Raw genomic sequence first — 22,748 nt, forward strand, 5'->3', positions numbered from 1 at the left:
AACACCTCCTGTTCTTTCTTCATCTATTGGGCCAGCTCCTACAGGCAATCTCTGGTTTCCAACCATTTGCAGCAGGGAATGCCATGAACTGCAGACACTCTTGCCAGGGTCAGAGCAGATAACATTATTCATTCAGACAGCTCTGATGGCATTTCTGTCCAAACAATAACTTAAAAGCAGGAGGCTCACATCTACCACCTCTGGGTTTTCTGGCTTTAGAATGGAAGAGTATTTGTATGTTCTCCTGTGCAAGGCACCCCATTGATCTTTCCATGTAAATCACCAAACCCAGCTCCAAGTCTGCAGAGTACATATTAGCTGGAAGACAATACTGTAGGGACCTAGAGTTGGAGAGGAAATCTCTGATTGTCTCTGGCTTGATTTTATGCATATTTTCTCCCACATTTCCATTCTGTGCAAGTGTTCAGACAGAAGCAGCCGCTGTGAGAATGCACAACTGACCGAATGGAAAAAAAAAAGAGCATTTATCATTTTTAGGTTAAAGATTTAACTTAAAGGAAATAGAAAAAATTCACAAGGAGTAGTTAGTTTGAAGGTTTCTTAGGAAAAGATATATTCTTATAAACTTTTTTTTTTTAACTGAGTAAGGGAGAATGACTGCAAAGAGTTTCAAAGATGTTAGAAAAAAATGGGAATGCTGTTGGTAGCTTTCACAGCTTTCCACATGTGAAATAATAAATGAATAAAGGTATATCTGCAACAGTAAAAACATATGCCAAAAACAGATTCTGTTATATAAGTTGATGATGCCAATTGGCAGTTGTTCAGTGCTCAAACATGGCCTTTCCTCTTGCAGTCAATCCTATACCATTGGCTTTATTATTCACTTTTTCCCAAGAAGGGAACTGGAGCCCAGGAATATCAAGTGAACTTCTCATAGCCACAAAACAAGTAGATTGCATAGACAAAGCATTAACAAAGAGCTCTGTGCATAGCTGGATGACGGTGGTGGAGCATGCCTTTAATTCCAGCACTTGGGAGGCAGAGTCATGTGTATCTAGAAGTTTAAAGTCAGACTGGTCTATAGAGTCCCAAGATAACCAGGGCTGCACAGAAACACCCCATCTCATAAACAAGGAAAACAAAACAAAAATAAAAACAAAGACACATAAACAGAAAAGAGAGTTCTTGTCTAAAACCCCTCTCCTTAGAAGAGACTTTAAAAGGAGTGGAGAAGCCACAGGGGCTCACTGAGAAAGGAGTAGAGTCTTCCATCAAGTCAAAGGCTGCCTCTCACTTTGTTTCCTGTTTCCTCTTTCTTCCATCGATGGCTTTCAAATGTGTGCAATCCATCCATAGGAACGGGAGGCTAATTTCAACCATCTCTGTGAGCTGTAAACCATTCAGCTGGCGAAGGGCTTACATAGTGTTCATATCTGCAGATATGTTAGAATTATGTCGCTTTACATTGCACTTAGTGTCAGCACAGCTGTGCCCCCTATTCTGTTGTGTTGTGGTTTTTAAAGAGAGATGCAGGGGATAAAGATATATTTAGCAAGCATCAAAGACAAGAAGCATGCTGCAGCCAAATGAGTTAACAGGTCATCAGTTCTTCAACAATTCCATTAATGTGTACAATGTCCCACTACTCCTGGATATATAAATTCAGGTTTTGAAGTATGGATATAAATACATTCCATTGGAGTAAAGATTTCAATCGCAATGAGCAAATGATGTTGAGAACTGATGTTCTAATATTTCAGAAGCAACATTGTAATCATAGACACTGATAGGCTTGGTCAAGCATCTTACTACAGCTTCAGGAAAATGATTTCTTTTGTCTTTTTAATCTTAATTTCCTACACTTGACAAATGGGTCTAATTATGTCTGCCCTTTACATACCTGAGAGGTACTTCAAGATTTAATAAAATATTTGTAAAGAGCAATAAATTTGATACATTAAGATACCATCTCCATCATCTTATTGAATTTTGCAAATAAAATTTCCTGCAGAACCTTTCTAACCTTTATGAATTAAATAGACATGGGAATAAAGTAGTAATGCATGTTAAAATATATTTTGTCACTTCAATCAAGTGCTTAAATCAAATGCCTAACTATAAAATAGATCTTGGGAATCAACTTCTTTGGTAAAAAGGATGAACATATCAGAAGACTGAAAGATTGAAAGACAACATTAAAATACCCCAAACTGATACTTCAGCTTGCTATCTCGTTGCTAGCCAAGATTACTGTCATTAGCACTACATTACTGAAGAGTTAGTAAATGAAAAATTAAGGTTTACTTTTCCTAGGACTCATCAAATTAACAGAAATATCCATTCAGCCTTTTCCATACCTGTTGTTGGCTTCCTAAGGATGAAATGCTAGTTTGTTTAACTTCCCATTTTTGCTTTCAGATGTTTTAGCATTATATAATTAAAAATGCACCTAACAATGTTCTCAGATTGAAGTTAGAAAAGCAACATACTTAAGCTTTATATATAACACAAGAAGCAACTTTATTATATTAAAATATGCAAAATCAACAGAATTTGGTATCATATTTAAATGAGTATAACCATACACTGGTATTAATTTTTAAAAAGAAGATTCACTCCTTTTCAAAAACTCAAATATATATATATGCATGCAATAGCAATGTAAAGGGAAGATAAGACTTTGAGGAAGGGGAATAGGTATATAGGAGAGCTTTGAGGAAAGAAAGGCAAGAGAGAAATGTTATAATTAAGTGATAATCTTGAAAATTAAAAACAGAGAAAAATCTGAGTCTGATTTTCTAGAATTATGGAAAATGGTTGCCCTAAATAGGAAAGATTTTGATTCAAATTAGAGAACAAAATATGTTCTGTGACAAATATCCACATGGTGTTTAAATACATATAGTTTATTGGTAATAAAAAGACAATCTGGGTGAACATTTAAATATCACAAAATGTGATCTTTAAACTTGATGAAATTAGGTGGGTTCCTGAATATATTATATATTTTTTAGAAATTGGTGTTAACAAAATTTACCTATTTAAAGGTCTCATTTCAATATTGCATATAAGAAAATTATACAAAATCCCAGCTCACACTTTCACAAGTTATGTACGGTATGAAGAGGAGATTTGTGTTACAGTGATCCTACCATCTTTTAATATAGGTTCAGTCCTTAGACTAACAAATCACAATGCTCTCTGAGGTTCACTGATGTGCTATGGGAAAATCTGCAGTTTGAGGAAAAGAGGCATGCTGAACAAAGGCATCCTGTTTCTAGGGACTGTAGAGACACAAATGATGTATATTCTATAGTGCAAAAATGTTTATAAGATGATTTCTAATGGTATCTCACTGATTGTGTGTGGCACCACCCTTACAATTTCAGGGTTCAATACTCAATCTTCAAACTTGGTAGTGATCTGCTTGTGATCAACAGATGATACTATTACTACCCACACAGCATGTGTCACTAGACAAGAACTACAGCACATATATCTTTTGTCAACAGAGCTCACTCAGGAAAATAATAGAAACTTCTGAGCAACCATAGTGTTGCAGAATGCCTCTGAAGATGAACAACCTTAAAAACAACTCAAGATCTCTGATATTTGGCTTGCACAAAACACCAATGCTAACCCCCAGAGTGGCCTAATTGATACACTTATTTTGAGGGCTCCCCATCACGAAAACAGTCAGTTTACAAACTTTAGAACCATCTAATTTGGGCCAAAATTATCCTTTTCTGCAAAACTCATCATTGTTGTGTCTTAATTCTTCTAAATGTCATTTATCTTGCTAAACTAATTAGGATTGTGGGGTTTGTCCTCAGCATATTAGGAATAGTCACTTTATTTTCACGTTTAATAAATAGTTGTAGCTTCAACATTGCCATGTATTAGTTAGACACTCTGAGGGTAAGACATAGCAATAAAGCAATTTGCTGGTATGCTATAAAACATACAATATCTGACAATAGCATTTGTACTATACCATATTGTTAAGGCAACAAGAAAATATAGTGCCAAAGCCTGGTGCTGTCAAGTATCACACATGCTGTCTTTCAGGGCAAAGAGAAAACAATAGCTTTCTAATTTTTAATCACTCTTATGCTATTGATAATATGCCCATGGCATTGGTAAATTTGCCAAAACATGATCACTCCCTACATTTTAGTTTCAGCACAGAACAAAGTATTCTTAAGAAATGAATGGTAAGAATTGTAAACATTCTTGTTATTACTTCAATTTTTCAAAGCTAATTTTAGTTTTGTGAAAATAAAAAGTAGGTTAAACATGGAATCAAAGGTATATGGCCTTGTTGGATAATCTTGGGTATGCAATGGCCTTATTCAAAGATTATTTACCTGGTGCAGAAGCAGAGTTACATCCAGGTTAAGTACTCAAGGATCTGTGCTTAGAAAGCCTCTCCCCCTCCCCCTTCCCTTTCCCTCTCCCCCTCCCTCTCCCCCCTCCCCTCTCTCCCTCTCTCTACAAATCTTGCTGAATTTCTTTCACCTCTACATGATCTACTTCCTTATCCCTCCATGCACTTCTGAAAGAGTACTAACACCCAATACAAGTGTTCAAACCTAAAATTGTATACACACGAGCAGAAAAAAAAAAAGACTCCGTGGGTTGTACTGATATTTGTGATTATATACTCATACGTATCAGGGCAATAATGAAAAAGAGGATATTTGAGAATGTGGGAGTGGTCGTAGAAGGGATTGGATGAAGGGAACATGGGAGGTGCCCTAGGGAAGAAAGGGGATGGGGAAGTGATTTAATGATGTCATAATATTTTAATTAAAATACATATTTAAAGGGGATTTAGCAACAGTAGGCTTATCTCTATCTGGACAGAAAATAATTTTGATGTGTATGAAGGCCACCATTTTTGTCCCAACATAGAAAGGTAAATTAAAATGCCAATATGTCTTTTTTAAGTTGCCTAACATTCACTGTAGTATTGATGGCCAGATAATATTGAAAATGTATTATATAATTATTTTAATTACTCTTCCTTCCTAACAAGTATCTGACAAAAACGACTTGAAGGAGGGTGGATTCATTTGGGCTCATGTTTGCAGAATGTCCAACAAAACATAATGCCAACAGGACTTTGTGGAGGAGCAAGCCATCCACATTAAAGAGGACAAGCAACAATGAGAAGGGAAGGAATCTAGAACCCTATCTAGTATTCTAAGACTTGAATCTTAATGGTTCATACCTTCTAATATTTCCAGAATGCCCTAAATAGGTCCACCAGTTGAAAGTCAAGCATTTAATACCTAATTCTGAAGAGGATCTTTCATAAAAAATCCCTGTCCATACTCTGTACCCGAAATCATACTAAGGACACATGCACTTTTATCAATATAAAACCCACATTTTAAAAGTGACACTTTTTTTAAGTGTGGAAATGTGCTTTGTAACAATATTTCAAACTAATTACCTCACATGACTTTAGTTAATAAATGCCTTCCTAAGGTAGCAGTTCCCAAAACTTTGTTTTTTGAGACCCTTTTGCCCACATAAAATAATTGAAGAATGCTAAAAACATTTATCCATGAGTGATTTTCTTATTGTGGTATACATTTTCATTTTCATCCCATTGGTAATTAAAATGATTTTGTATAAAAATGTCAAGAATGTACAAATTTATACATTATTAGCCATTCAGCAATTTTACCAACCTGAACCACATATATGAGAACTATGGAGATTCCTAACTTCTGTCACTAACTGGATAGTATAAAGGACAAAGTATGTCTTTCTGTTATTATAACAATATGTTAGCTTGAAGATTATGAACATTTGAAGACTCTAAGGTACCCTATATTCTAGTATATCATTGCTTCCCTAGAGAATAAAGAATTCTCATAGTTCAAAAACTTTTCCTTAAGTTTTTAAACACAATTTTTTGATGAATGAATTCTATTAGACTCAGTTCATGATAATTTAGAAATATTATACTATAGAAATTACTGATAATTAACAGAAACTAAAAAATTAGCATTTTACCCAACAAAAAAAAAATGTGAGATTTTAATAGACTTATCACAACTCAAAACTTCCCATCCCTAATCCTGTGCTCAGCATTATCATGCAAAGCTACAATCATAGATATGCTATCAAAGAGCAATAAACAAATTTTAGTAACTCTTACCCCCAAGGGGATACTGAAGAAAACATTGATGAAGAGTTATATAACAAGCTCAAGAATGAAGCCAACTTTTTAATATGGATTTATAAGCACTAAAAATTTTTAAATCTGAATTTTACCACGGCAAATGACATGGTTTTATGATATTTACCCTTAATATATCCCCAAACTCTTCATATCAGGGTGACATTAAGTCAGGTTCTTAGAAAAAAAAACTACACTGAATTAAAATACAGAATTTCATATGTGCTCTTAAATGTTTTGTGATCTTCTTCCCAAGTAATCCACAAGCATCATGAATCCTATACTTTCCCTATCTATACAGAATATCAAAGATAATTCCCAAAAGGAGGAAATGGTTACATTAAGTACTAACTTTCAACATTTCAAGTAATTATTTATTTTGTATCCTTTATAGACACATCTAGATGATGTTATACAATTGCATATACCTACATGTAATATTATAATAATTGATATATATTAGGGCTTCTCAATAGCCCATTTGGCTTCCATGATTTTCCCAGAATTGATTTTTTAAAATATGCAAATATTAATAAGCATGGAGAGACCTTGTGTTCATTTGTGCTGATTTTCCCTAGCTTCTCTGCAGATATCTAGCAAACAACTTGTGACTAGACTTTTCTGAACTTTAAAATTTCTTAACCATTTAGAATTTTACATTTGCATACTACAGATAAAACTCAGTCCCACAGATATAATGCACTCAAATTTATTTACTTTCCATAAATTTAATAATGTAGCCATGAGGAATTAATGAAATAGTTTAGATAATCTTGTGCCAGGAACAGAATTTTATGATGTAGTGATTTTCATTTCTGTTGTCAGATTAGGCCTCAGTAAAGCTTCATCTTTGGGCAACATTTCAATTTTTGTCACTGAGGATTAGTACCACTCACTCATAAATATATCAGAAGGTCTTTGCGGAAATAACTGTGCATGTACTTAAAGCTGCCGTATACACAACTAAACAAACAAACAAGCAAAGGTCAAGATGAACAAGTTGCTCATTTTCATCACAGTATAAAAGGGAACTCTTTGGATGCCCTTATGGCAGTCTTCCTTTAGAAGTCTTCATGCTGTGCTACCTGCCTTGACCATACAATACCATGAAGATAGCACTTGATAGGTAGAATTCATTACCTCCTAACTTTTGCATGTGTCATACCTCCAGCTGGACAACATAACTATAGCCCAATGTTGTTTCTTTCTCTACAGAAGCTCCACAGAGATAAGAACTAAGCTTTCAACAACCTGTGTTGTCCCTGGTTAGAATCGCTGATATGTCAAGCCCATATTCTATATTTATTTGGTATACTTAGTAATGGCCTATTTAACCTTAAAGCTCTCAATGGTAGATGCCATTACAGACAAAAGCACTCATTCATAGGACAGAGTTCACAAGAAGATAATGAAACCAGCAATTCTCTAAGGTCTTGTATTCTTATGCGAGGGGTCATTTATAAGTTATGGAACTGCTCTTTAAGGCTCATGTCTAGCCATTCACTTGTAATAAACATCTAGATATGTTCAAGTTTATTTTAGGTATCAGTTACCCTGAGAAGTCACCCTCACATCAGAGTCTGTCTTGGATGATTTTTGTATATATATATATAATATATAATATAATATATAATATAATATATATATAATATATATAAAATAAACAAATGCGGGTTTCTATGGTATTCAGCAGAGTTCATTTTTGTTTCTTTGTAACTGCAACATAATTATATTGGAAATGTGAAAAACAATTCAGCAGGAAATCATGTGCTGGCTCAGTATGGGTATTTTTATATTCCGAGATACTTAAATATAAACAGGCAAAGAGAGTTAGATACTGTGCCTAACGCACAACCAAATGACAAATCTTATTTAAACACCATCAATAAAAGAAAAATCTTCCAAGCACATATTTTTTTCACAGTGCATTAGTTGTTTATGTGTTTGCTAAACAAAGCAGTTAAATAAGGCCAGGAAAAAGTGGTTTTTATAAAACATGTTTTATCCTTTAAACACAGTGTGAATGGAGTTCACCATAAAAACACACTCAGAGAAGATTCAACATTCCACTGTTTGAAAACAATGTGTATTGATCAAAACTAGTTTATATGATATGTGACCTGAATATATACATATATATGTAACAATAAAATGTACATATAAATTTTCTATATATCCTAAGTGATTTTGGTCTTCTATTAAATATGACAACTTTATTTTCACTGATTAACAAATTAGGTAGGCCAAGGAAACTGCTTATATACATTAAAGAAAATGCTAATAGAAGCTCACTTGGAATTCACATTTCTTTGATTGTGGTGTCCAAGCCATTTTCATCCACAATTTTTATCCAGTTTTCTTCTATGTCTACCACTCTTGCCCATTATTTTGCATTCACAGATCAATTATAACAGGGGTGTGTGTTGCCAACTGCAGTGCCATTCCTAGCTTACCCTAGTGGGTAGCAGAAACACTAAGACATCAATTTTAGCCTCCAATTTAGAATGTCATCATTTTAGAATGAAGCAAGCAGGGATTTCTAAAATTCATATTCCAGTGCAGAAGGTTTCAACAGATGTAAATACTAAATTTCGAATGCTTATCTAGGCCACATCCATCCTTTCCAAGCCCATTCTGTTCCTTTAGTGGGAAGAAAGTCTAACAGTGCCTTTTGCAAATCATAATCTTTCATGAAGAATTTCTTGAAAATTGTGTGAATCCTAAAACTTGGAAATGATGGGAGAAATTAACATAATCAAAATTACAGACCTTCACTCGCGAAGATTTGGAAACATATGACCCAAGTGAGCAGACGAAAAAATAAAGTTTTTACAAAACCCACTCCAAATTTTATCTGTATGAGTGCTAGTATTCTTCATTAATCTTCAGGAGCAAATATATAATACAATTCAGAAACGGGTACTAAGAAGACTCAGACAGATTTAGGATCAAATCCACAGTCATCAATCAATCTGGTAAGCTTATGCTTTATCTTTGCTTTATTGGAAGAATGAAAGGGTGGTGGTGACTCACAGCCATGTGAGAGTTAATCACATTAGCAAGCACAGATAAGATTAGAGCAGTGCACAGCACAGAGCAAGCATGACACTCTTACTTACTTCTCTGTGTCCCAGTCAATAGGACTTACAGAATCCCCAAGTATCTACTACTCTTCAAGCAGGACTTTCAAGCCAAAGTAGATTTCGGTTTATTCTAATTGCAGCTCTAATCCAGCTTTATTTTATTTTGAATGAAGATTACCCCAGGCCTGTAGCTTTGCACTTCATAGTGAGACCAGAAGTATTAGTCCAAAATGGGAACTTACTTGAAATCAGTGTTAAGGGATTCTAAATGCTGGCTCACCGACAGAGTTCCCCACCCGCTGTCTCTGTGATCTGACCTATTCATGAACTATACGGCTCCAGAATATATTCTCGGATCCTGAGTACTTATTTTATTAGTGTATCAATATGTTTGTTCCTACCTAACAACCAAAAGTGGCTAGAATTGCTTTCAAATTTATTTTATAGCTGTATCTACTTCTTCCTGATTTTCTCACTTTCAGAGGATACTCTAGGCTTAATCCTGCTCTCTTGCTTCAAAGTAGAGTTTAACTTGAACACACAGTCAAGGTGTATGGGATAGGGTAATGAGATTAATCCTGTCTGGTCCTGGTATTTGGTTATTTATGAAAATTTAGAGAATTACTACACCTGTGAGAAAAAATGCCATGTGTTGTTAAGGTTCACTGGACTTTGCTCTTTTGACTAGGAATGGCTTTTACACCTAAATGTACATGTTGTCACTGTTCTTTATCACAAGTTTGCCAGAGCTTCTCTTCCAAAATCACTGCCACTCAAAACACTGCTTTTCTCATTTCTTAGCTGATGTGTGTGTCTGGATGGTGACTCTTGGCAGTTATTAACTTAGTACACGTGATACTGCCTTGTAGCAAACTATAGTCTTTGTACTTGGGTTACACTCAAGGGTTAGTTTTTGTCCTGAGATTCCAAGCTTCTAAATAGAATGCAAAGAAGTGTGGCTACAGATTGACTGGCATATAACACCACAAGTTATCATAGTTTCAATGTTTAGCATCTTTATACCAGGTCACTTGGCTGGCTCTGAAAGGCAGGTGGCTGGGGGCATCCAGAGGGAACAGAGGCTGTATTTTTAGCCTCACTCCCAGAGCTTTGGATTAAGGATTCCTGTAATCAGAAAACATGGTGCACTTTCTTTATTTGGGCTTTGCTGTTCTGTAACCTGCTGCCGCTTGCTCAATACAGATCAGATTAAATGATAAGCGGACTTGTTAGGTAATGAATTATGGGATGGCATTGTTCAAGGCTTGCCTCAGGGCTCTTGAAAGGAAGAGAAATAAAGTTTACTAGATCGGTATGCCTGGCTTTTTCAGGAAGGTGACAGGAGACCCTGGGGTCCTCCCCACTAACACCTTTCTTTTTGCCTCTTATTTCCAAGATTGGTTGATCTGTCATGAGAAGCCATTGTATGTCCCGTCAATGCTCCACAATTTTCATACAAGGAGTGGACTCTCACACCTGCCCTGGAGATTATGTCAGTCACTTATGAAAAGAAAAGGACCTACGAATTTAGGTACCAATAGTACAGGTGTACTTTCTTGCCTGAAATTTGCAGCTTATCACTGAGTGGTATATATTTAAAATTTAATTTCCACCAGTCAATTAGTAATGTCTGTCTGGAATCCAAAGTCATCAGGGTGTTCCTTAATAGTGTTAATTTCTTATGTTCCTTATTTACTCCTTTATCTAGTAAGTATTTCTTAAGTATGTCCTGAGTCTCTAGGTAAATCACTGATTTACAAAACACAGCAATAACATAATGTTAGAGGAGTGGGTAATTTAACTATTTATAGTCTTAAAGATACACTTTCAAAACTCCAGGATTACAAGAGTACTCACTTAGACTTTACTAGTGCTGTGGATGAGAGGAACGCTTATAATATGTAGGATAGTTACAATTTCTTTCTACCGCTTTCATTCTACCCTAAACAGGAAATGTTCCAAATCCTAGTGAAGGTCTAGCCTGACCCCTTGATAGGCAAAGACACACACTGAAGCACATACACTTTCTTCCTGATGAATCTGAAGCCTCCAATTTGATCAGTCTATCATAGCATGTAAATACTTAAGTAGGTGCTTTCTTCACTTTAAGAGCCATGCTCTTCAATAACTGGTCAATCTACCATCCCTGAACCAAGGTCCTGAGATACAGGAAGTTTGTCCTTCACAAAAATCTACACCTATCAGTAACAAGCAGGCTTCGATCCATTCCTAAGGTTTTGCTGTTGTTTTCTTTTCGTTTCGTTATGAGGAAGGAGAAGAAATGGAGAGCAGATAATATAAGTACTAATCTTAAATTCATAAATAAATCAAACTTTAGGAAGTGGATTAACTATAAAAAATAGGAAGAATTTATCATTTTCTAAAATGTATTGATATACTTTTCACTCAGAGCCCTAGTACTATCACTTCAAACTCAAATTTGACTTTCTCTAAGACTGAAAGAGGAGTTATGATTCCCACTTCTCAGATGAGAAAATTGAGAGTAAAAATGAAGAAATATTGTGCTGAGAGTTAGAAGACTAAAACATACCCAACACTTTAAGTCCTATTAACTCTAGAACTTCTCCATGAGTGGTTCAAAATAAAACTACTATTATACCACCACCACCACCACCACCACTACTACTACTACTACCACCACCATCACTAATAATAATAATAATAATTAATAATAATAATAATAACATACACACTTTTAGCATCTTAAGTTGGATGCAGCAACTGTTGGATGAAGCAATTACTCTAGCAACTGGGCTTTAAGCCAAGAAGAATCATTCCTTAAGTGCTATCAAGCTAGCATTTTCCCTTGGAGATTCAGCCATCATTAGTGAAAAGCTTCATTTGCAGTACTGTGTGCTGTTCACTGTAGTGGGCCAGAGCAATGCATTATTACTAATACAAAGAAATTAATTTAATGGGCAATTATATGCTTCTTGCTTTGAATACTTTCAGGTAACCACCAGTCGTTGGTTGAGCAGGGAGAGGGCAAAGGGAATAAGGGGAGGGTGTTTGGTTTTTTTTGTTTTTTTGGGTTTTTTTTTGAGGGGAAACCAGGAAAGGGATAACATTTGAAATGTAAATAAAGAAAATATCCAATTAAAAAAAAGGAGGAAAAAAAAAGTCTCAACACTCTGTGTTGTCCTTTTTATAAATGTTAGGATGAAACAGCCTGCTCTGACAATATACAGATGTCCTTTCTCACAAAGTCTTATCTGCTAGGCAAATCAGGCCATTTTATATAAAAATACAGTGTGATTGTATACATTAATTGCCTTCAAAGTGTCCTTTCATTATTCATTCTACTAACTGGTTTGGAAAAAATTTGAGAATACCCAGAGGCATTCATCTTCACTAGATAATCTCCGACATCTTTCCGACAGTCAGCCATTTTAGCCATTTCAGTATGGGTTAGATGACCATGATGTCAGCAGGCCCAAGCATGTCTATTGTCTTCTTCTTGGGGTGTTCTTAACTGAGCATGCTCAGGAATATCCTTGCTCCTAATGTACTTTCTTATATGTACTTTCCCCCACTTAGCATTCTCATGTTTTCTTCACTCCAGATAACAGCAGGTTCGTTCATTCACTTCAGGAAATAGGTACTGATGACAGGAATTCAAATTGAACAGGAAAGCAGCGGAGAAGGAAAACAGTTGCAACTGATGACTTTGTACGTGTTTTCACACCCAACCTTTGCTTTGTATGAAATACTGAACAACTCACTCAATCCATCTCTGAGTGCCACTGCCTGGGCTCTCCTTGTAGCAGTACTTACTTTCAAAGGGTGCTTTAAGGATGAAATGCATTCTAAAGTTTATATAATTCCATCTCACTATTAAATTGGTCAGCATGTTATAACACAAGTGGGTAATTACTGTCCTGATAAACACCAGCCATGTGGTGTAGTTTCTGGAGATGAGCTGGTTGCTGGCAGAGATCTAGTCCCCAGCCTAATCTCCTGATAACACATGAGTATCTAACTGCAGGCACATGGGTCTCATGAGATGTGCCAATTGATCAGGAAGGCAGGCTCGATCTGTAATCACTGAAACACTTTGGTAATGCACACAACGAGCTATCTCAGCCTCATTTAAGTTAATCTGACACAGGAGGATAAAGGCTGACGTCTCCATTCACAAAATAGATAACAGATGGACTTCCCTAAAACCCACTTCTTAGCTTAATTTCATTTGTTTAAGTCTTTTTGTCTGATGAAAGGCATCCAGACAGGAATTTACAACTGTTCTCTGGGAAATGATTATTTCTCTATCATTACTAGAACCTTCTCCTATGGGGTTCTGTTGTCCTGGATAGCTTTAATATTAATATTAGATAAATACAATGAGTGCCTTTTTAATATTTTTCCTGACATGGCCTATGACTTTAAACATAAGTCTTACATTAGATACTACATACTCAAACTGAGTCAAAACAATTCTCTGGATATATTCAGTTATTCTACTTTTTTCTTTTAGTTCTGATGATCCTATTATCTCTACTCTACCCCCTGGTTATAAGAGTACATTTCCTTTTATGCTACTTATTACTCCTGACTGAACAATTTATTTAAAAGCAAAATTTTAAAATCTATTTTAAATTCTCACTCTTATTAGTATTAAGAACATGAATGAAAAGCAAAAACAAAATCTTTAACTAAGAGTGACAATAGATTTATAGTTTTCCATTTAATTTTTTTTATTTGAATGATTTGTCTTGGATAAAATGAACCAATTAAAGTCATTGTACTCACCAAGTTAAGGGAAATTAAATTCAGGGTCTGGGATTTTAGTCACAGAGTAAACCGCTTGCTAGATAACCTAGGGACACCTAAATTCAAAATACCTGGAACTAACTTCAGCACTGTAAGAGAAGGCTCATGGAAGCTCACTGGCACTAGCCAGACAGTGTAGCTGTAGCCATATTGAATATGCACACATGTAAAACACACACACACACACACACAGATAGAGACAAAGACAGAGAAACAGAGAGAGTAACAGAGAGACAGAAAGAGTGACAGAGACACAGAGATAGACAAAGATAGACAGGCAGAGAGACAGAGAAAGACAGAGAGACAGACAAAGAGACAGAGTAAATATGATTTCAACAGATTTACACATGCCTGTGTTTGTCAACTTCAAATCGTCTAAAGTTCACAGCGAAGCTGAGTTCATTTGAAGGAAGAAGTACCCTGTGCTTTTCCTCACTGTGAAACCAACTGGACAAATTTCCTCAGACAGAAATCCAAGTCATTGCTATGAAAATATATTACAAAAATGATTATTCTGTCAATCTTCTTTTATGATTTGATTTTCTTATACTTATAATAAAAATGATGATAATCCTAAACAGCTATGTAACTATTACAGGAAAGGCTGTGTTTCATTTGTATTATATAATGGTTTTTACTAACATCCTATGTTCATCAAGTGAATCTCTGTTGAGATTTTTTTACTCCTCTCTAAAATACAACAGATTGTGTTTCAGGCACTCATGGTTTTTCTCACCCCTCTATCTCTCTATGGATCAACCCAACCCAGTATACCGATTCACAGGAGGTGCTTCCAGGGCTAAGGGTGGGGGGAAGCTCGTCAGAGGTTTGGGTGGTTTTATTCCCTGATGTATCCACGCTGAATATATGGGTGCTATGAGTGACAGATTCAATGATTCCTGAAGTAAGAAACCGACCTGATGGGGGGTTGGTACTCTCGTCTTCCTGAAGTTAATAGCTCATTGGCCCAGAACATCTGTTTTCTTTTGTCTTTCCCATTTTGAGATTCCTTGAAAATGAATCTTTTGTTTCTAGATTGCCCTGAAATGTTTCTTAAACACCTGTTTGGTGAATTCATTTACTTTTGTTCCTTAGAATGAAGTACATGATTGCTTATAATTGGGACATCCTTGATGAATATTAAAGTGGAAGAATCATTCTCATTAAAATTGGAGCACAGGTTAAGGTTAACTTGAATAGATTGCACTCTATTCATGAAAAAAAAATACTTTTAAAAGTAACTACTGCTTATATCCTTTATACAAAACAATTTTTTCTTTCAAGCTTTACATCGTCTTAAACTAATGTAATGAGGCATAGTTTTCCTTCTATCTCAGAGCCTGAAGGTGATAATGGCACTTCAGTACTATAAATTATAAGCATTTCATGTCTGTACACTTCTGAATTGGCTTAACACTTCTAATAAACCCAGACCAGCAAATGATGTGCTTTGTTTTATTGTTCCCTTAATGTTGCAAAGGAAGACACTACAGCTAAGCTAAGGCCTTAGGGGAGAAAATAATATCTGAAAGCAGAAAGGGCAATTTCCAAGGCCTGGCTCCATCCATACTCAGATGTTCTTTCTGCTTAAATATACTTTCACCCACACAGATGTTGTTCTTCTGTTTTTAGATTCGTTCATGTGCATTTGATACTTGGGAGGGGGTTTCATGATGTAGCCCATGTTTAGATGTAATTTAGATCTCATGCCCTCTGTCTGCTCAGTGCTAAGATGATACTTGTGCCCCACCTGCATCCAGATACACCTGTTTTCACAAGTCTCCAATCAGGGTATCCTCTTCACAGCTCAGACATGCTTCTTTCTGTATTTTTTTAATACTTAATTATTTATTTATTGTATGTGTATGAGGCCACTGTCACTATCTTCAGACACGGCAAAAGAGGACATCAGGTCCCATTACAGAACTGGGTATCTATCTGCTCCCTTGTTTTCAAAGATGCCACCAGAAAGCAAAAACTGGCATTAAGAGTAGACAGCTCTAACTTTCCTCTGCACCATCTCTGCGGTATGCATAAGGAAGAGCCCATGCCTCTAATGTCCCCTCTTTTAAATTCATTTTGCTATAGATTAAGAACAACTTTATTAATATTATCTTCATTTTTACATTCTTTTTTTTTCCCACAAGTCTTTCTGGAATCCAGTATCACCTTTGAATTTGTGCAGGGTTGAAGGCTTTATCATGCCTTTTATAGAAACATATCTACATTCTATAAAATATGTATTTTGCTTGGAAATAAAATGTAAAGAATGCTTTTGTTTTTTGCAACTCTCTGTGTGTGCATATATGTGCACGCGCATGTGTGAGAGTGCCCAGTTGGGCACTTGCCAACATAGACACATGTAAAGGCTAGAGACTGATGCTGTGGTGTCTTCCTCAGTCCTTTCTCCATCTTACATTTTGACATGAGATCTCTCACTGAGCCTTGATCTAGCTGTTTTAGCTAGACCTACTGTCAAGCAAACTCTCATGATCTGTCTATCTTTGCTCACTGCACTGAAGTTGCAGATATATGCTGCTATACCTGGCTTTGAACATGGTTGCTGTGGACTTTAATTCCTCCCCCCCTTCATTTTTTTTTAAATAAAAAAGTTAGTGAAGAAAACTGCAAGCTTGCAAAGATTGTGTCAAATGAATTTCTAGCATGTAGCTATTGTAGTAGCTTCATTAAGTATAAAACACCCTACATCATCAAAGACAGAGGTGTTATTTTAGTAATACTACAAACTGATTCCCTATAAAAGAGCAGATTTTACACATACTTTTCAGAAAACATTATGTTGAATTTCAATAAAGAAATCTTAATGGTTCTATAATTAAAAATACAAAACTATTCCGATATGTAAATGTTTCCTTCAAACATATATTAATTACATTTGATAATTTACTACAGTGCAAACTGATTTGTGTTGAGATGACCCCTTCAAAGGCTTATTGTGAAAACATGAAATAAATCTCAATGACAAACTATCTAGACAGAGAAGAGCATTTATTCTGTGTTCAATGGGTACCAAATGAATACATACACACAAGGAAGAAACAAGCCCAGACACTTACTGATCTCAGTAGCAATGATGGTGATGTTGTGCCAAACACTTAGTTCTCTGTCCAGTGGAGTTGCCAGTGTTATCTTCCCATCATCTGCATTGATGTTGAACTGTCTTTCCAGGTCAGTGTGGCGGTCAATGGAAAACCTACAGAGTAGAGAGATCTGTAATTTCCTCCAAGGTTCCTGCATGCTTACATTCTACAGCAGACCTTTAGTAATCCCAGATGACTCGTAGTTGTGAAGCCAAATGAATTGGGGAACTCTGTGGTGTCGTAATTTGTCAAACAAAATGACTGAATGAGGCACAGGAAACTTAATAATTATTGTCCAAGGAGCAATTAGCCAGATATGCAACATGGAGGTCATAAACCACCAACGGTTTCAATAGGTAGCATCCTCAAAAACTGATGCTGATGAAGAGTTAATTGGACAATCCATCACATTTATTAGACACCTTATGATAATTAGCCATTGCCACAAGATACAATATAAAACAACAAACTCAGGCCAATGCAGGGTGTGTTGGTAACATGTTATTTATAGCTATTTGAAGAAATATAGGGTTTGTGCTAAATGTAGTCTAACTAGATGTTTTTGAAGCTTTATTTTGTCAGGATCAATTGTTGCGTTATAATTCTAAGAAATCATTTAGGTTTTCAGTTATTCCTCACTGGTAAAAATCATGTAAATGTTTTTAATAGATCAGATATCTTTTGGTCCAGTGGAGGTTCGATGACCCAGTGTAGTGGAATGCCAGAGTTCTGAGGCAGGAGTGAGGAGGCAGTTTGGAGAGCACCCTCATAGAGACTTGGGGGGTGGGGGGTGGGGGTTTGGGGAAATTGGGAAGGGGGATTACATTTGAGATGTAAATAAATAAATGAACCAATAAAAAAGATATCTGTCTTGATATATGTACCATGCGTCATACTCCTAAAATAATTGTTTCAAATGGACATAATAATAGTTCTGCAGATGAAAAACTCCTCCAAAGAGGCATTAAGAGAATATATAGGGCTTCAAAGGTAGCTTGGCATTTGAAGTAGGGATTACTAACAATAGTGTGCTACACCATTTTCTGCTCTCATATCACTTACGGTTCAATGTCATACTTGGAATCTACATGCATACTGAATATTAAAAATAAAAAAGGGCATAGACAGGGTATTACATTGGGATGTTTGTGTGCCCCACAGAACTTGCATTTAGCTATTCAAATCCTCAATAAATTGGAGAGTGAATGGCTGAGAAGAGTTTTTCTCTTCTTTTATAAGTGAAATACAAGGGAGTAAGCAAGCCCTTGTCACACATGTAAAGATAGTGAGACAGCATTCTAGAACCAAGCAAAAGAGGGAGGTTCATCAGAAGCTGTTCTGCTTGTCTCACACTTCAGGAAGTCTGAACCTTAATTACTGTTGACTTAAGCTGCCCAGTATATGGTATTTTTAATGTCTCTGGAACAGACAAGACTCAGGCAAGAGGTAATTCCTTTTCTCAATTTGGAATCCACCAATTTGAATATATCAGTAATTCATAAGTATTAAAATATGAGATCTAAGTAAAGATGAATTGCTAAATAAGATAATTAGGATTTAGGCTTCTGGATGCCAGGAATAAAGTCTTCCATCTCTCATCATTTTTTTATACCTCTGGATAAATTTTAATCCACCTCATTATCTCTCAAACTCTGCACTGATGACTGATAGCATAGCTAGTTTGTGTGTTTCTTCTTAGACTACTAGGCTTCATAGTAGCACATGCCATAAACCTTTGCATAAAGTTCAAAACACACTGGTCTGGGCTTTCTATCTAGGATTCATCATTAGTAAATAATAGAAAAAAATATTCTCAAAGACATATAGCATAGCTTCCAGGAATACTGACTCAAATTCTAGAATCTGAGTAAATACAAGGAAATCGACGTCTTGATAATCTGACCAAGTAGCAAAAGGCCTCAGAAGCATACCCTAAGTCATTTCATTACTCTGAGGTTTTTGCTATTATTGCACACTGAATACTGTCACTGAAGGAAGAACAGATGCTGGCCTAATGCCAGGGACTCTTCAGCTGAAACTCAACTGTGGGAGGAGGTCAGTGTCATACCAACCTCTTAGTCCTAGATACCAGTCTATAAATTGTAAAACATATATACTCTCCAGTGTTTTGCTTTGTGGTGAGTTGAAAAATAACTGATAACAGGTATAAAAGGAAATATATAAATGATGGAATCACAGAGGGACCAGACTGAGTGTGGGAATGAGAGTCCAGAAATAGAAAGATGTGGATAAAGGTCCTAATTGAAATACTTTAGCAGGTGTGAGAAGAGCAAACTGCCCTAGAAGAGTCTTACACTATTCCCAAACACTTTGTGGTATTTGTCTACATCTCTATTCACCTCTGGGACTTTGGGTATATTAACAGAACATCGACTCCAGTAGAAGAGGAGAGAAACTACATTGGCTTTCTAGGTCATGAGCCTTCCACAAGTCATCTTTACCACTTGGCCCCAGTCTTTGTTGGGATTCCTTTCTGAAGAATATTTCTCCTATTATTCCTCAAACATGTACCTGACCCCTGCTCTTTACTTACAATAAAAGAAGGCTTTATTCATCCTTCCTAACATCCACTAAGTTAGATAGTTTTGCTGCTTTTAACAATGCTATGTGGAGGTAGTCATTTGTTGAGTAAGGTTATTATTACATGTGAATCATGTTATTAAAAAGATTGAAGAGAAAGGAAATAAAGAGAATAAAGAGAAGTTTCTATCCTAGAATTAATGTTCAAAGGAAACATATTCTAGCTAATATATTTAAATCCGATTTTTATGTATATGATTGAAATCTCTATCCTGATTCCTTAATTTTTATGTATTACATTTGTGGATCCATTCCACAATTACTTATGTCTTAGCTGAAAGTCACAGCTTCAAGCAGAATATGCACAATGGAAAATCACCTTCCTGCTGCTATACAAAAACAAAACAAAACAAACAACAACAACAACAACAAGCCTTCTCATTAGTACATAGGGAAGTAGAATGTGAGAAAATGGGCTTTCTGGGTCATGGTTATACGAGCTGTAATAATTAGAGCTTTGGAAATAGTTCCTTTCATGTGGAAAGGATGAGTTTTAGAAAGCATATTATCTGTGATTTCACAGAAAACCTATTGAAACTTTCTAATTTGTAATCTATAAAATACTTGGCTTGGCTTCTTCTTCACTACAGTTGTGCTGCCTGGAAGTAAATGCTAAGGACTTCACCAATTTCCTTTATGGAATTAAGGCTACACATGCAAGAAAATGCCTAAGCTAGTTGCTTTGCATATGGTTTAAAGTTGCAGTTTAACATGAAACTATTACCAGACATAAATTTATGTCATCAATTTTATTCAGTTCAGATTATCTGTCAGATATCAGAGCTAAGTGTAAGAAAATAACTGCTTGGTTTTGTGAAAACTACTGGGCAAATTGTTTTATGTTGAGAAAATGCACCCTGCTGCATTACTCTTGTTTCTGATTATTAAAAGCAACTTTTACCTGATTAATATGCTGCCTCATAAAACATAATTTCGTTTCATATTTTCAAGCCAGTGCTTGGCACAAACTTCTGACCCCTTATATTCATGTATTTGGGTGTGAAAGAATTACATTAGATTTATTCCTTATAACATGCCCATAAACACACACACACACACACATACACACACACGTGCGTACCACCACCACCATCATCAACCATAACAACAACAACAACAAAAACATACCTCTTCACTCTCTAATTTTGACCTAGCCCCAAAGCCACCAACCCAGAGAAAGTGTCCATCCCCTGCTGAAAGTATTTTTCTCCTCTGCAGTGAAGAGCTTTGGAATGTAACAATTTGATGATAATTATCACTTTCAGGACTTATCAGTTTTTCTTCTTATTCCCCGTGACTCCAGGGTAACACAGTCAAACTGCAGGCTGAATAAGGAGTATACTCCAGAGCTTTACTAATTATTATAACAATCCAATTAAGAAACAATATGATGTAAACTGCATTCTTCTAAGGGTGACATCATATGAGGTATTTGATGATTTTTTAAACTTCTTTATTTCCTAATTCCTCTGCTAATCACATTTTATTTGTGTTCTAAAGTCACCTCATCAAGGAAACACTTATTTATAATTATTATTCATAACAATAGCAAAAATACAGCTATGCATAGCAATGAAATAATGTATGATTGGGGTCACCACATCATGAGGGAGTGTATGAGAAGTTCACAGCACTAGGAAAGTTGAGAACAACTGTTTTAGAACAGGCCTCCAGTATTTGACAATTTTCCACTACACTCTAGTTTCTAAATGACCCATCTCCCAAGAGGACTATAGTTTGAGGATCTAACTTTGAGGAACATTTATCAAGTAATAAAAACAAAATTAAAGACACATACCAGCTACAATAGCAACTAAGCTGTTAGAGTATTGACCTAGGTTTTCCCTGATATACAAAGACATTGCACTAGGTAGATATGATTTTTTTTAAGTATAACTTAGTTTATACGTGATAAGACAATAAAAGAATATAGCTCTTTTGGAGCTAACAGTGAGACAAGAAAAGAGGTAAGATGAATACAAATCTAGAAATTTATTTCCTACAAAAAGAACACAAAGAGGAAAATCCTAGCACAGAGATATGTTCTGTGTGTGAAGACTTTTACACAGAACCATTCAATGTAAGTTCAGTAGTCAATGAAAGGGGGTATCAAGAAAAGTATAACAAATGACACCAAGGATAGTTTAAATCTAGAAAATGGAAAGTCATGTGAAAGCCTTTAAAACATCTTCACTACTCATCCTGAAGACACAGGAATTTCAACTAATTTCAGGGAATGTCTATAGGACTACATCAATCCAAAGGTATCAAGACAACCTATCATTGAAGGGTAGCTTTCTTCTCCTTAAATGATATTTTGCACAATTGATAATACCAATTTTTAACTTTGCTATTCACAAACAGTATTTAAATTATACAATCATGACAAAGACAAAATGACATAGAATCTCACTAACAGTCTATGTAGAATGAAAATCCAATAGTAATTAATTCTCAGCAAAACATTTAACTAATTTTTAAAGCCATTCTAACTTTCAGTATTTTGATATTCCTCATACATCAATTTTTGTTTGAATTATTCCTATAAAATTATAGTCATCCATATAAAATTCAACTGCACTCATATTCTAATGTATATAGTTGTAAATAAAGATAATGCACATTTCCACACTCATAAAGCCATCTAAATCATATGTATGACAATGTATTGACTGGCAATAATTGCACTACAAATTCTAAGTACCTATAAGGAGGATTGAGTTTAATTAGCTGCTCTATGTTTAATTTTTGGTCAAGCTAGTATACAATGCAGAAAGTTTGCTCATAGAAAATATGCACACTCCAGAATATTAAATGAGTAGAGTATAACTGTATCCAATCAGTATTGGTGAAAAAAATTTTATAAATTTACTGTTTTGGAAATTTAGCAGGACATCAGACTCATTTAGCAACAATATACGTTATTGTAGTAAGTGATGAGAATTTACTGGTTAGTAAGAACTTTTGCAAATTAGAAATACAAGGATATCACAATCGCTTGTTTAATGGGATATT

The 22,748-nt window shown here is 35.5% G+C and overlaps 1 protein-coding gene across 3 annotated transcripts in view; it reads right to left on the reverse strand.

Annotated features, from left to right (window-relative positions):
• Window positions 1–22,748, reverse strand: part of Cdh8 (cadherin 8) — a 389,695-nt gene that overhangs the window by 123,819 nt on the left and 243,128 nt on the right. For all 3 annotated transcript variants that reach the window (XM_021169423.2, XM_021169421.2, XM_021169422.2), the window contains exon 8: window positions 17,109–17,245. In XM_021169423.2, coding sequence (XP_021025082.1) covers window positions 17,109–17,245 — 137 coding nt within the window. The remainder of the gene's footprint in view (window positions 1–17,108; window positions 17,246–22,748) is intronic.

Source organism: Mus caroli, chromosome 8 (assembly GCF_900094665.2).
Source record: "Mus caroli chromosome 8, CAROLI_EIJ_v1.1, whole genome shotgun sequence".
In the NCBI taxonomy this organism is placed as follows: domain Eukaryota; kingdom Metazoa; phylum Chordata; class Mammalia; order Rodentia; family Muridae; genus Mus; species Mus caroli.